Raw genomic sequence first — 16,802 nt, 5'->3', positions numbered from 1 at the left:
TAATTTCAGTAGTAAAGAGTAAATTTTAAACTTATTGGACTGTTCCTGTTGAAGTTGTAGACACACCTAATTATGTTTCTTTTATGAAAATGTTTTACATGCTCCAGTTCCTACAAGCCATTAAACTGTGTGCATTGCATACATGTTAACTTGAATTCCTGATGATCTGAATGGTCTGAGAAGAGTCATCAGGAAGCTCATGGAAAATTCATGAAATTGATGCAAAGACTATCTTCTCTTTATCTTGTGTATATATATATATATACTAGTCAAAATAGAACATTTTTTCACACAAGCACTACCTCTGTTCCCAGGAAAAGCTTAGTCTCTCGTTTCTCTTGACAGTGTGCAGACCTGGGTTCTTCAAAGCTTCTCCTCACAGCCAGACCTGCAGCAAATGTCCACCTCACAGTTACACCCATGAGGAAGCTTCCACCTCTTGTGTCTGTGAAAAGGATTATTTCAGGAAGGATTCTGATCCGCCCACAATGGCATGCACAAGTAAGGAACCCTGTGGCTATTGGGTGATGCAACCTTTCGCCAGTCTGGAGAAACAGCATGATGGAGCCTGTTGTGTTTTCTTAATATTTTTCTCTAAAACAGGCATGTTTGCCCTTCACAGTACAGTTGTTCTCCCCAACTTTCAAATTCCTTTATTGAATAATAAACATCCTTTCATTGCTGACTGTTAGAGCATCTTTTCCCCTGATTCAACTTCAACATCCAAGGCACTATCACACAGTAATTCTTCTATTTTGTTGTTTAATTTAGTATTCTTGACTTCGGCAAAACTTTATGCCTTTTCACATCAGATGTGTTATAAACCCTTCCTGTAAGACTCTCTTCTGAACTAGTAATTATGCAATAAGTGGCAACTTCAGCCGGTTATAGTTTATGTGACTAAACTGTAAAGCTATCCAGAAGGTCATTGGCCAAAATGTGGATGCAGTCTGCAGAGCCCGACAATGAGGTGGCAAATTAGATTAGAATAGTATGTAAACCCAACTTTCAGCATAGACTTCCATGTATCTGCAATGTGTCTTTCTTAGGAAGAAGTGTTACCGAAGCTCTACTTGTCATTAAATAACCAATCAGTGGAGATGGATAGATAGTAAGCATTATTTTCAGTATTTCTACTGAATGGATATGCATTTAGCCAAGCTTTATATTTTTCATACTTTAAGATATTTTTGGAAACCTAGTGTGGCTATTTACACATTTGCTTCTTGGTGACTGTACTTTCAGATAATTTTTGCTAACATAGTGTCTGTAATAAATGAAAACAAAACAGAAAAGAAAAAGAGGAGAAAAGTGAATATATCTTTCTTCACTTGTATTTCCCTTGTGGCATCCCTTGACTTACTTGTTAGTTCCCAGTTAATTGTATACACTCAATGATGTTCATAAGACTATAAATGTAATCTCTGACACATAGTCAGAAACAGTACAAATGGTTTTATATAAAGAATTTCATGCATAACTGAAATATATCACTCTTTTTTTTTTTAATCCAAAACTACCGATTTTGCTGACCAAATACCTTCTCATTAAGTTCCAGTGGAAAGATACAGCTTTTGTGTTATAGTGGAATTCAACAATGTTTAACATGTAAACTGTAGGAATTATCAAACAGCAAGAAATGGGTGGGCCAGAAAATAGTGGCACACAAAAATATGGCACCGAATCCGAACCATCTCATAAATGATTACAAAGTTGCGTGTTAGAAGACTTCTTAACAGGCACAGTTTACATCTTGTTAACATAAATATGAAAGTTCATTTATGTTTATATCTATTTATTTGGGGACTCATTAGGAGGCTATGATTTGGTGGTAAGAACTGCTTAGCACTCCTTTGAAACTAAAGCCCACCAACTTCAGATTTTCTCAACTTTCAGCTCTGTGAGAGTCACTACTGTATTCAAAGGAATAGTAATTCATACTCATTTTTCACAAAATACCACTGTGAGTGTGAATGTCTGTTTTCAGTTTGATCCAGAGTACCACAACTGCTTATGATCCTCTTATGGCTTGACAAATTAATATTCAGAAGAACATCTTGAACTTTGCTCTGCCATGGGCATTTTTTTAACTTGTATGTATGATTTTGATTCCTTTTAATATATAAACTCTGGGAACAGAGTTTTATAAAGCTATGGGACAAAGTCAAACAAGAAGAAAGCAAGGAATCTCATGAATATACTTAAGGCAGGAATTCTTCCCACGGTTTTACATTGGTCCACACAGCGTATCTCTTGTTGGGTCCGTGCCATGTTTTAGATGTAGGCTTACTTGGATGCTTTAATCTTATTTCTTCTTAATCTTATCACTTGAGTTGGTTTTCTTGATAACTTGTGGATGTATTGTTGCCATAGTTCTATGTCAAAAGCCAGACCAATGTTTATTGATTTAAGGCAAAGGAAGGAGAGAAGTTCAGATCAGCTGGTAGCAACACATTGGAATTTGGCACACTTCAGGAACATTTATTCTTCCTCAAATGCTAAGGCCACTATTTTTTTTTTTCACGTAAAGTTAGAGTATCTCCATTCTTCCTATTAAATAATCCCACTTGTACTAAGTAATGATAATGTGTTTATATCTTTAGAAATGGCTGAGAGTTAAACATGAGCACTAAAATAGACCTGTAGAATACTGTATGCATGTAAGCCTTCCTAGGCCTCAGAGACAGGGATTTTTGAAGAGTGGTTGAAGAAAGCAAGCCAAGTTCTTAGATATGGAATTGTTCATCTAAATGGAATTGTAACAATCTCATAAATATTAGTTTTCTTTTGAAATTACTTTTAAGTATGTTTCTCAAAGATGATGAATTAATGTTGGGTTGAAAGAAACATTGAGCCTTATATTTGAGTCATATGCTTTTAGGCTAATTTAGCCAGATTATTTTAAGGAGTTTAATTCATTCTTGTCATCTGCTAACATACCACAGGATTCCATTTCATCGCCATTTGAGAGGTACTGATTAGATCTTCAACAAGCAGAGATACTCATTCTGATTCCGAGACAAAGACAAACACAAGGGCACACTTATTCGAGAAGACACAATCTCATAACATTTCACACCGACTGAAATTTAAATTTTAAATATCTGAAATTTGACTTTACACCAATTCATTTTTATTTCCCCTGAGTACGTGAATAATTAGGGATTAAAACAGTTAAAAAAACATGGAGATTATTGTTAGCATTTAGTTGAAAAACCTTTTAAGCAATCAAAGTTATCTTTATAAAAATGAAGTGTGCAATAAAAATTACATGATGAGAAAAGCTGCTATAGTATTATTGTAAGAAGATACGTGTCTATGAAGGATTTTAGTTGAAAGAATTTCTTGCTTATCTGGAGATTAAAATTTCTTTAATCTGGAGATTAAAATTATCCTGAAAACCTGGGCACTCTCCACTTACACCATCTTTACTAGAATTTCAACCTTTAGTAAATTTTTGAAATAGAACTACAGTAAGCAAAAGCACCTAGTTTAGCAATAGTGGTCTCATTATCTCTGAACAATGTTCGTTCAGAAGTTTCGATTCTCTTCACTATCTATCCATGCGATTACTTTTCAGTGTCAAGAGCTATACAGAAGTTGAACATATTTATTCACTTCTAGATCCCAGAAAGGAAGTATATATCCAACTTGCAAATAATCTAATGTATTATATTTTTAAATATAAAAGCTTATTCAACGTTTCTGTCAATACGTAAGTTTATTCCATGACAATGTACATACATATTAATGAAAAATCTGATTCTATTAAATAAGTTTTATAACCCTCCCAAAGTAAATTTATTTTTATGGTGCATAAAACACCAGTTTCATAAAAATATTTTTAATATTTTTATAAATTATAACATAAAATTAACTATAAATTTAGTTTTTTTTCTTCAGACTAGGGATTAGTATGGTCAAGGGCAACTAATTAATATCATCTTAAATATGTTTTTCTCACTTTACTTTGCAAACCAGGACCCCCCTCAGCTCCTCGGAATGCCATCTCAAATGTTAATGAAACTAGTGTCTTTCTGGAGTGGATTCCGCCTGCTGACACTGGCGGACGGAAAGATGTGTCGTATTATATTGCATGCAAGAAGTGCAACTCCCACGCAGGTGTGTGTGAGGAGTGTGGCGGTCATGTCAGGTACCTCCCCCAGCAAATCGGCCTGAAAAATACCTCTGTCATGATGGTGGACCTACTTGCTCACACAAACTATACCTTTGAAATTGAGGCAGTGAACGGAGTTTCCGACTTGAGTCCAGGCACCCGGCAGTATGTGTCTGTAAATGTAACCACGAATCAAGCAGGTAAGTGTCGTGCCCAACCCAACTGTATTATTTTAGACTTTGCTCTGCCGATTGAATCTACAGCTGAGGAGTAGACCTACTAGGTCCTGTGAAAGAATGCCCCCAGCATGAACAAGGTCAAGAACTTAAAGAAACTACTTCTAAACGTATATTTTTATTTTAAAGAGAAGTTAAGGCTTTCTTAGTACAAACATCCATAGCCTAAAGAAAGGACAGGTATGTTTGTATAAAGTATTTCATTAAATATACACTTTTGGACTAAATCATCTATATATAGCAATTATATATTAAACATATAGTTTAATGTATTATATATAATATAATACATAATAAATATACATAGTGTATGCTTTATGTTGCACCTCTACATTTTGTTGCTTTGTTAATGTCCAGAGATGTTTTAAAAAATTAATTTGTATAGCATGCTTTATTTGCCTTTTGGTTTCTTGCTTTTCAGCTGTATTTTCTTTGCAAGTTATACTGGCCTTTTATTTTTTTTCTAATAAGTATAAGAAAACATTGGAATCTGTGCCTGTGCTGGCATATGACAGTAGTCACAGCAAGCATAAGTGTAATGTGAACCATCCTCGGAATTAGAAAAATCAAGATTTTTATGCTGTTGCCTCAAGCTTTTAAAGTAAAATATTTAACCCTTTTAAGCAAACTTGAGTCTAAAATGAGCTACACAATATCATCGTGTACATAATGAGAAGTCATTGTGATGTATCTTCCCTGGAGAGACAGTTCCATAGTTTTTGTGATATTAGCATCTTTATAAGAGACTCCTTAGTGATAGGCTATATCAAAGAATGACTTTTTGTTCTTAGGGGCATTCCCAATGAACAAAAATATATTGTAGTTGTCTTTGATTGACTGGCTTCTTCTGATTATAAGGTATATGATTTGGACCTTCATTATATAAAATAGGGGGAAAAAAGTTACGTTTCATCCAGTAGGCATGGTACATCTAACCTGTAATTTGTAATATTTGCCAAGTGAGAAGATATTGTATTGGTTGTCACTTTTTGAATGGATGTCATATTTTAAAATCACTGCCAATTTATCCCTCAAATTTAAAATACTGTTTTTCTCAATATCACTATTATAGGTCAGATAGGGTTCAAGTCCATATAAAATGTTAATGTCAAGAAACTCTTAAGAAGTTTTCTATTCAGGTTCAACTAACAAGGCTGAACCTTTATCAAGTTACAACATAGGAAGTGAGGTTTGGAGTTAGATTTGATGATAATGTTTTTAAGCATCCAGTTTAATGAAGATTTTTATTTTTAAATAAAAATAATTTTTAGTATATTTTAACTTTTTGTTTGTTTGTTTGTTTGGTTTGGTTTTTTGAGACCAGATTTCTCTGTACAGCTCTGACTGTCCTGGAACTCACTCTGTATACCAGGCTGGCCTCAAACTCAGAAATCTGCCTGCCTCTGCCTCCCAAGTGCTGGGATTAAAGGCATGCGTCACCACGCTCGGCTTTAACTTAAAATTTAAATTACTCAAAGATTGTTTTCCAAAATGTTTATTTCTTTGTGATTGTTTTTTGTGGTTTAAAATTTTACTATCCTCAACAGATGTTCTGATATTTTCAGAATGATATATGTGTGTGTGTGTGTGTGTGTGTGTGTGTGCTAGGAAACCATGCATAAATTTGGCAAAAACGTATAGGTGGAAAATTGTTTATTCATTCAATATTAAAATTTTGCACTAAGCTAGGAATGAAGCCTAATTAGCTAAATTTGTCTATAAAACATGAATAAACAATTAAAGTTTGGATATTTATACAAAACTTAAAACATAATACAAAACATGATAGTTTGAAACTTTATTTAAATATAAGTGATAATTTTCTCACTTAAGCTAATAAAATGTAGTTTTAAAAAACAAATAGTTGGTAGAATAATCCTAATTTTAAAAAATACTCATATAATATAGTTATAGATTAACAGAAAATAATTCTAGTAATTTTGTTATGATATTCTTGGTCAATAAAATTAACTCATGGGAAGGAGAAGGAAAAAAGCAAGGAAAGGAAGCTGTAGAACAAGGGCAATGGGTTTAGGTTGTGGGAAGGAGGCATGGCAGGAGAATAGGGACTGCATACATTATGTGTAATAAACTCTCATCCAAACTGGAAAGAGAATAAAGAATGGATATGAATTCAGTTACAATAGGTATGCAATCACATAGAAAACTAACTAAATAATAGTTTTTCATGTCCTTCTCTAGTTCTGTAGATTACTTATATAATCATAATCTTTTGAAATTTAACAGTATTTATTTATCAAATACATATTTAGATTTGCTTATCCCATTAACATATTTTATTTGTAGTCTTTTAAGAAATCTAAAACAAGACAGTCGAGGGGGTGCACACCTTTTGGGAGGCAGAGGCAGGCGGGTTTCTGAGTTCAAGGCCAGCCTGGTGTACAAAGTGAGTTCCAGGACAGCCAGGGCTATACAGAGAAACCCTGTCACGATAAGCCAAAAAAAAAAAAAAAAAAAAAAAAAAAAGAAAAAGAAAAAGAAAAAAAGAAAAGAAAAAAAAAGAAAGAAAAAAGAAAAAGAAAACTAAAACATCTACTTCAACAGGTATTTAAAAGCACATCCTGTAAGATGAAAGGATTTTGCTGAAATAAGTTGAAAGTTTGTCTACTTACAAAATACTGTATATGTATGATAACCCTGCACACATATTTATGTGGTTTGAAATGTTTCATCCACCAACTCTTTCTCCAGGAAACTTAGAGATAGCTAAAGATGTGTAATTTAATCAAGAAATAGACAACTATATATAATACATCTTTATATCAAAAAGTCTTCCTTCCAATTAAAATGCTTTTCCATTTAGATAAAGGGCTGTGAAGTGCAAATATGTATTCCAATATGAAAAGTGTTGAGAAGTCCTGATCAAATAGATCACTGAGTTTGTACTTCTCAAATTTTTATTTTATTGGTGGTACAGATCATAAGACTCATTATTCTAGCCCAGGCATGCCCATTTTCTGTATATTTTACAACTCAGCTTCTACTGCTTATTACAGGTTTCAGAGTTTGCTTACCCTGATGAAATGCTATAGTTTCCATTTGCCTTTCCTTTCTTGAGCCCCAAAGTCATCAGGAAGTGATTTCAGCATAACTGCAAATTGCATGGCCTCAAGTATAGATATCAGAAATTAGGAAGGTTTCAAAAAATTGTACTGACCTTACATATTTTCTTTGATGGTACAAGTAAAGTATCTTTTTCACTCTTTCTGAAGATAAAATCAGTGTAAGTTGTATGGGTTTCAGACAAATTTCCATTTTAACATTACTATTTGTGAATTCCTTTTTCCATGATAAACTAAGGAATTCCCAGTGGATCAGGTTTCATTCCAGATTTGCTAAATAAACTGATGAATAATTCATTCCTGTTCCAGCTTCTAGCAGTAGTGTTAATCTCCAATCCCACATGCTGAATAGAAATACTTCCTGCTTTCTTTAAAATCATTATGCATAAAATTTACTCTCAAGCTTTTATCTCTGTGATTTTAAAAATTGAATTAGAGAAAAATGGAAAAGTCATATTCCAGGAATATTTATGGCTAGTACAAGCTAGATAATTGACTTCTAGGAGTGTGTAGAAACGCTGAATATAATACTTGGACCAAAAGAGAATTGCCTCCGACTCCTGCTTAACCACAGAAGTGTGTGCATTTGCCTTAAAACAATCGAAGAAGGTGGTTACTCGAGTAGTCATATGTACTTGAGAGAGGTAGCAATAAAGGCTCCAAGGTTCAGGAGTTCAGTATGTTTGTAGTAATTTAGAGTCTCTTATTTATCCGATCATTTGAATACACAGGATTTCACAAATCCTCACACATTCCTGCCTCATTTTTTTTTCCAAAATATTTTTTATTACGTATTTTTGATTCAGCTGCTCCTACAGTGCAGGAATTTAATGGAAAATACATCGAGTCTAACGTGTTGATACTAGTCTCTGCAGATGTGAAACATGAGATACTTGATGACTGTTGATATCCCTTGATTATTTCAAGGTAATAAGCTAATTTAAACTTTCTTGAAGCCATAGATCATTTCGATACTCCCAGCCATTTATGTAATGCTTACATAGATCATGTGCTTATAACATGAAGAAATGCAATTTTGATCTCTAAAAAATATTAATTTCCTGACATGTTTTCATGGAGAAAAGAACATATGCTGAGTTTATATGCTCCCATGGAGCTCCCACAGAGCATATAAACTATCAGGGAGTTATCTTCTAACGTGATAAAGGCCCTTGCTACACTTGAGGACAACCAGTTTCTTTCTTTCTTTCTTTCTTTTTTTTTTTTTTTTTTTTTTTTTTTTTTTGGTTTGGTTTGGTTTGGTTTGGTTTGGTTTGGTTTGGTTATTTATTTATTTATTTTTGGCTTTCTCGGTTGTTTGAGACAGGGTTTCTCTGTGCAGCCCTGGTTCTCCCTGCAACGACCAGTTTCTTACTGCTTCTTCATTCCCATACATTTTTAGCAAAACTCTCCCTTTTAAAAGACTTTCTGTATTTGGTTTTTCTTTAGTAGTTGTGAGTAAAGTAACTGAATATTTGAAACAGGAAGTGATGTGTTATGGGATCTACAAGATTAATAGAGTTATTGGAAAGAAAAGAGAAGACTCATGAAGAGGGTCTAAGTATCTGGAACCAGGGATGGCTGCTTAGAAACACTAATGGTCTTCAACGTACTTGCGAAACAATAGATGCCAGGCACTGGAGTATAGTGATGTTGTTCCTGTAACTGCTATTCTTTCTATTTCCTTATCTCAAATGTTAAACTACGGAAGAGCACCAATCTTAACCATTAGGATGATATTTTGTTTTATCTGCCTCTTGATCAGAAAACAAAAACAACAGCTGTCATGAAGACATATTGACTTAAGTAGCTTAAGTGAAAATCATATCAATTACTCTGGCATATCCCAAAACTTACACCTTAAGTCTAGCCCTAGATATTATATTGAGGCATCTGTTCTGCTTTGCTTATTTCACTTTTAAAGTTATGATTTATTTGTTTTAGAGATTGGTGACAATACTGCAGTCTATAACTATATGAATTGCAAATAATACACTCTGATGAATTTGGCTAATTTTATTCCATTCAGTTATCTATAGAGCCTTATGAAAACCCTCTTTAAAAGTAAATGATGATTAGTGTGTCTTCTTCTTTCCTTGCCCACTTCCCCTCCACTTCCTATCCCAATCCATTCCCTTCTTCATTTTTTCTATTCTTCTACAAATATTTAAACTCTGAATATATTGGCTAAATTATTTACAGGTCTCAAATCATGACACTTCACACTTTTCAAAGAGACCCAGCAAGTTTTTAAACTTTCTTATGTATCTAACTTCAATTTTAATTGAAAAAATTTTAAAGGTGTTTTCTGATCATAGCTTTCCCTCCCAGAGTTTTTCTACTTCTCCATCCATTCAATTCCAGTTTTTTCTGCTCTTGCTCAACAGTCAATTTTTTTCAATGAAAGAAAGCAGAGCAGACAAAATGTAAATTAATAAAATAAACAAATAAAAAAAAGCCTAAGAAAGAGATGTACTCAGAGAGACACACATACAAAAACAATTCACTTACAAAATACAATTGAATTTTTTTGTGTGTGTGTTGGTTTCTTTGCAAGTATCCCTTTGCTTGGGCATTTCCACGGGGCTCATTTGGCTAAAAATTCAGTTAGAAATAGCCCATACCTGGTATTGCAGATTTTACTTATTGGTGAAATAACAAATTGGGGCTTTCCACTCTCCTTGTTATTTGGTGACCCCAAATATTATGTTTTTCTCATATATGTATGACATGATTCTACTGTAATATTAATTATTTTCTATTTTCAGACACTGAAAGCACTCATTATACCTTTTTCATAAATATTATCAATTTTAGTGTATGCATTTAATGGCATGTAATGCTTTCGGGAGAGAGGACACCATTGTATTTACCAATATGGTCATTGTTGAATTACCCATGCTACAGTTAATAGCATGTGGTGGATGTGAGGATGAACGAATAGAAAAAGATGTAATGTCCAATGTGATCAGAAGATCTTATAAACATGTATGAAACTGAAAAACTCAATAAAATGTAAAAATAATAAATTCAATATAAAAAGTTTCAACATTGACAGTAACTCATTTTGATAATTTAACTATGGTAAAAATATTCTAAAGCTCTATGTTACTTATTTATAGTCACATGTGCTAGTTAGCTGTCATACGTATATTGTATATTTTTAATTATATAATTTTATTCTTTGTCAATTCTATACATGTACATAGAATATTGATTTCCCCTCTCCTCTATGCTCCTTTATCTCCTTCCTATCCTTATAAACCCCAATCTGTCACCCCCATTCCGTTTCTTCTCTAAGTGAATCTTTTAGTTTAATCAAGGTCATCCAAGCATTGGATTGCCACAATCAACTGGAAAACAGTGAGGGGATTGGGCATACAGTACTGACATTTCTTTTGAATCTATCAAAGGAAAATTGTTCAGCTGGAGGAGTGGGTTCCTGTGAATCCTACTTTCTTCCGTGCCTGACTTGATGGAACCATTCTTGTGCAAACTTGGGAAAGGAATGTAAAGCTGCTTTGGGTTTGTAATTCTAAATATATTTTATCTAGACATTGGTATTTCATATTATCTATCTCTCTCTTCCAGCTCCTTTACTTTCCAACCCCAATTTCACAGTGTTTCCAGAACCTTAGAGGGAATGGTATACTTCATGGTTTATATAGAAATGGCACTTACCTTTTATTTACTCTCTGCACTTTATATGGCTTTAAGTCTCCTATCACTCTTATTCACTGAAAACAGAGACTTCTTTGGTGATGGATGAAAGTAACATTTGTCTGCGGGCAAAAGCATACATATTTAGGAGGCATTTTGTTGCTCTATCAATTTTGCTAGATACTACTATTCAGTACTCACTTAAGACCTATAATCTTCCTTGGAATGGATTTTTACCTGGTTTATAGCACTGGATATTTCTTTTCTTCACTGTGGCATCTCAAATACAATAATAAAGCACATAGCACAACAGTAATGCTATGGAGCTCAACTGGGTACATTTTGCTTTTAGGTTGTGTAGTGGGGTATTTTTCCACCCACTCTCCTGTTCCCAGAAATAACTATTCTGAGACTCTAATATATCTATAAATGCCTAGCCCACATAGCTTGGTTTGTTCTCTGACTAGAATGTAACATAAGATCCCATTTATTCTAACTTAATTTCTGCCACGTGGCTGGTTACCCCTTCTTAGTTTTCATGCATCTGTCCTCCTTCATGTCTCAGGGCAAATACCCTCATGCCTAGCTCTTTCCCAGAATTATTTGTGCCTACCAAATGTTCCACCGTTCATTCTACACTTTTCTATAAGCCATCGTTTTTATTGACATCCAATGCATCCATACTATAGACAAGATATTTGCTCTAGGATTCTCCACTTTTAGTTCGATACAAGTCTCCTTTTCTTATAATAATAAATTATATTCAACAATAAAATTATGAAATAATTGTGAAAACTATTTGGTAGTATTTACATTCATTTTTTTTTTTTAAAGATTTATTTATTATATGTAAGTACACTGTAGCTGTCTTCAGACACTCCAGAAGAGGGCATCAGATTTCGTTATGGATGGTTGTGAGCCACCATGTGGTTGCTGGGATTTGAACTCGGGACCTTCAGAAGAGCAGTCGGCGCTCTTAACCACTGAGCCATCTCGCCAGCCCCAGTATTTATATTCATAATGCCCAGTCTATACATATTTGGCAACATTGGAGAAAGTATTTTATATTCTAACACATCTTGGTGTTTAATACTCCATACCTAAGTAATTTTTTATCATAACATGCATAATCAACCTAGAGACATCTTTAGAGTCCCAAAATAGTTTATTAGATCCTAAATAAGTTAAGCTTAATTGTGAGGTTATAACTATCTAGTCTTTAAGCCCATCTGAGAAATGAGAAAAATTAATATTACCAGAGTATGTATGAAGTAGATGCAAGAGCTTCTACAACTATAGAAATGACATTCTGGACAGTTATCCAAAATGTGTGCATATGTCATCATTGGACATCTTCTTCAGCCTTCTAGCCCAAAATACCTGACAGATGATTTTGGGAAACAGGGATTATAAATGGTTGCTACTCTTGCCTTGGCAAATCTCAGAAGTCAGCTTCCCTGTGTCCATGTTTGTCAATTTTGGACACAATGTTGTCTGCAGTGGAATCAAGAATAGTCTTGATCAGGGCCTAACCTGCCATGTTTGAAACAAAATTCATATGGACGTTCTTTTATGTTCATAATCTTCTTTGCAGTAAAGTGAATTTGGCCATGAGCACACATCGCTGTTTGTCAAAAAAGGCTTAAATTAATAAAAGTTGTTGAAAAATGCCATAATCTGTAGGTCTCAGATTTTTGAAGACCCTCTATCTAATATCCGAACTGGTAAATATTGCTTTCTATTAGACTAGTATTTAACTAGACTATTATTTAACACGATCATAGTTTGATTAATTATGAGATTGCATTTCTTAATTATCCTAAACAGTTTGTATTAGCAGCTTTCAAAAGGACTAGAAATTAACATTGCATTTTGAAGAATTGAATGTAGGAACAGTACCTTTAATAAGAGTGGAAAACATAGTAAATGTAGTATGTTGTTGCAAACTATAACCTTAAATTTGCATTAATATACAAAGATTTATACCAACATAACTAAATATTATCTTAATTTAGTATCAATATACAAAGACCTATACCAATGTAACCAAATATAATCTTAACTTTGTATCAATATACAAAGATCTAAACCACTGTAAGAGTTTGGCTTATCAAGTGTGTTTAAGAGTAGATTCAACAATCTACCCTTTATACCTGTTGTTATATTATTTCTATGCCCCACCCGTGCCCTTTTTAAAATCTTATCTTTCTTCTTTTTCCATTACTACTAGGTAGGAGAGAAAGAAAGAAGAAATAAAAAAGAAAGAGAAAAATAAATTACTAAATATAACCTCTTTTATTTGTTTCCTCCCTGACCAAAAACATTGCAATTTGTAACCACTCCCCTTAAATGAAGACAAACATCCATCATCAGTGAATCATCAAAACCCATCCATTCCACCTCTGAGGGATGATGGCATAGCTCTTTTTATTTTTTTTTCTACTGATTTTGGGGCATATTCTGGGGACTAAAGAAAAGTAGGAATATGATCAAGTATTAATAATGCTAGCTGAAACATTTGTTGTCCAGTCTTTACATAGTATGAAAATGCATGGCTTAATTAAAGTCCTGATAGAAACAATCAGTAATGTTGGACAATCTAGATAGCCCCTTTGAAATTGTCCCAGATGCAGATTCTTGAGGAAACACCTATTAAGGCAGTCAGTGGGTGAGTGGTTGGAAGAGCACTCTCATAGAGGAAAAGGGGAGAGGAGAGAGGGAGATGGGATGGGGTGGGGGTTGTGGAGGGGTAACCAGGAAGGGAGTTATCATTTGTAATATAGACAAATAAAACTAGTAATGAAAAATTACATAAAAATATTTTAAAACAAAAGACAGCTTTCATGTCTAATAAATATGCAAACATAAATTCAAGACAAAAGTTGGTTGAAGTTATACATATTATTAAATTATTACATATTAAAATTATTGCATATTTTTAAATATATATCAGTAGTATGATATATCAACATATGTATAATTTTCCAAACTGTATAAAATGAAACATATAATCTATTGTATGTCATTGTTCTAAGGTAGGATAAATAAGTAGAATCTGGATACTTAGCTTATTATACCTCTATGGACTGCTAGTCTAATTCTTAATAAGAATATGGATTTCTCTCATTTGGAGCTATTGTCTCTGATATTTTTCTAGGTGTCAGATTGGACTGTTCAAAAGTTTCCCAGTTGTGATTGAAGAATCCCCTGTTTTATGACCTTCAATTCAGCATCTACTTTCTGAGTCTCTGGTTTTCTCCAAATTTGCTTTATTTTAATCTCTCCTAAAGAGGATATACAAAACTCCAATCATTACTTATAAAAATCACCATTTGTAGGCTGACAAGCAAAACCAAACGGAATCCTGATGCACTGTGTGATTGTGTTTCTCTTCATTTTTAACACAAAATATTTCCCTTTAACCTTACATTCTTTTCTTCATGCAGAGATTGAATTGTAGATTCAGCCCCCATCCCAAATATTCTGACCTGAATCAGAAACTATGTTCAGCTCTAGTAAGCGTTAGTTCAGCTCTGCGTGTGTTCCTGCAGGTCAGAGCACATAACTGGGGAGAAACTCCAGGGGCTGTGCGTCGAAGCTCTCTCTCTCTCTCTCTCTCTCTCTCTCTCTCTCTCTCTCCCTCCCCATCTGTAAATTTTCTGTTCACCTTCCATGTCCCCAACTTTTGGCTAAAGCCTAAATCTAGTGTATTAATCTTGGATTATGTCCCAAAGGATGGATGCCATTTGTAGTTGGGTATTATTTAACTGATGACGCTTGTCCCAGAAAGACTCTGAGACTCAAATTTATTAGAAATATCTTGGCAACTATTATGTTATGAATTAGTCTTTACCCAACTAGTTCATAACATAATATTCCATTTATTCTAATCTAAATTCTGCCACGTGTCTGGTTACCACTTTTCAATTCAAATTCATAGTCTCATAAGACTGTTGATATGATTTTTCACTTAGTAGCTTACATAGAATGATAGTCAGCAGAATGAACTACTGCACATCAATTCCAGCTTGATTTCTGTATATGATATAAATAAGGTGGGTGGTGTCTTTAACAATATGGACTGACCATCTGGTCTGGTGGATAACCAAGAGAAATGGTAAAGATCTGCATTTGGACATGGGCTTCCAGAGCCTCTCTAAACAACACCACAGAAAATAGCCCTAACCAGGCAATAGGGTACTGGAGTTCTTGCCTAAAAACAAAACAAAACCAAAAACAAAAACAAGCAAAACCAAAACAAAACAACAAACAACAAACAAAATAAAACTGGCAGGTTATGTTTTCAAATTTTACCACTTCTTATTGACCTGTATCCAGAAGTTTTATTCACATTGAAATAATATGTGCATTTAAGGGTTTATGTTTTCATAATTATCTACTCAGAACTGCCAGTTACTGGAAATTCTATTTAGGATTCCTATATGTTATCCATTTTATGCCTTTCTCTAATGTTTTTATTTGAATCATATGAAACATGCTACTATCTCAGTTTTTATCCTCTTGATGGCAGAAGAAAATAACATTTTTTGATACAGAATGGCTATAAGTACTAAATGAATTAATCTCTATAAAATAGTTATTATTTGTATGGAGTTTAGTGGATAAAAAGCAAAGTAAATGGGTGAGTATTTAGGAACCAAATCAACAAAGTTCTGTAATGATGCTTTTGTTAAACCCACTAAGATTCTAAGACAATGAATATTTCTATGTCTTTTCTGGCTTGCTTGATTGTGACTTGGAGGTTGGAATCATGTACTTTTGGAAAACTTCAAAAATTAATTTTTATTTATCGAGCTAAAATTTTGCTATAGTCTCACCTCATTTCTAAAAATACACTACTAAGCCTTATGTGTCTTTTCTATATTCCCTTAACATGTTGAAATGTTGAACAGTCGTCTCCAGGAAGTTTCATCATCTGTAATCTCATTCTTGTACCAAGATGTTTATCGACATTTTTCTCATTAGATCCTAATAATGTCTTAATGGCATTTTATTGCTACTGAGATATTTAGAAAAAAAGAAACAGAAGTAAAAGATATGAAATCATTTCCCCAAGGTCAGAAATTTGCTTAAGAACTAGGAATCTTTTTTTTTTCATTTTTTATTAGGTATTTAGCTCATTTACATTTCCAATGCTATACCAAAAGTCCCCCATATCCACCCACCCCCACTCCCCTGCCCACCCACTCCCCCTTTTTGGCCCTGGTGTTCCCCTGTACTGGGGCATATAAAGTTTGCAAGTCCAATGGGCCTCTCTTTCCAGTGATGGCCGACTAGGCCATCTTTTGATATATATGCAGCTAGAGTCAAGAGCTCCGGGGTACTGGTTAGTTCATAATGTTGTTCCACCTATAGGGTTGCAGATCCCTTTAGCTCCTTGGGTACTTTCTCTAGCTCCTCCATTGGGAGCCCTATGATCCATCCATTAGCTGACTGTGAGCATCCACTTCTGTGTTTGCTAGGCCCCGGCATAGTCTCACAAGAGACAGCTACATCTGGGTCCTTTCAATAAAATCTTGCTAGTGTATGCAATGGTGTCAGCGTTTGGATGCTGATTATGGGGTGGATCCCTGGATATGGCAGTCTCTACATGGTTCATCCTTTCATCTCAGCTCCAAACTTTGTCTCTGTAACTCCTTCCATGGGTGTTTTGTTCCCAAATCTAAGGAGGGGCATAGTGTCCAC

General features: G+C 34.1%; 1 protein-coding gene across 9 annotated transcripts in view; it reads left to right on the top strand.

Moving 5' to 3' along the window:
- Positions 1-16,802, top strand: part of Epha5 (Eph receptor A5) — a 363,058-nt gene that overhangs the window by 179,919 nt on the left and 166,337 nt on the right. For 4 of the 9 annotated variants that reach the window (XM_006534769.2, XM_006534771.3, XM_006534770.3 and 1 more), the window contains exons 4-5: positions 346-501; positions 3,982-4,317. The exons of 3 other annotated variants lie outside the window; for them this stretch is intronic. In XM_006534769.2, the coding sequence (XP_006534832.1) occupies positions 346-501; positions 3,982-4,317 (492 nt within the window). The remainder of the gene's footprint in view (positions 1-345; positions 502-3,981; positions 4,318-16,802) is intronic. 2 more of the 9 variants (XM_030254124.1, XM_006534773.3) reach the window with 1 other exon arrangement.

The sequence above is a fragment of the Mus musculus genome, chromosome 5 (assembly GCF_000001635.26).
Source record: "Mus musculus strain C57BL/6J chromosome 5, GRCm38.p6 C57BL/6J".
NCBI lineage: Eukaryota > Metazoa > Chordata > Mammalia > Rodentia > Muridae > Mus > Mus musculus.
Note: the sequence above shows the minus strand (reverse complement) of the source record. Positions and strands in the feature narration are given on the sequence as shown.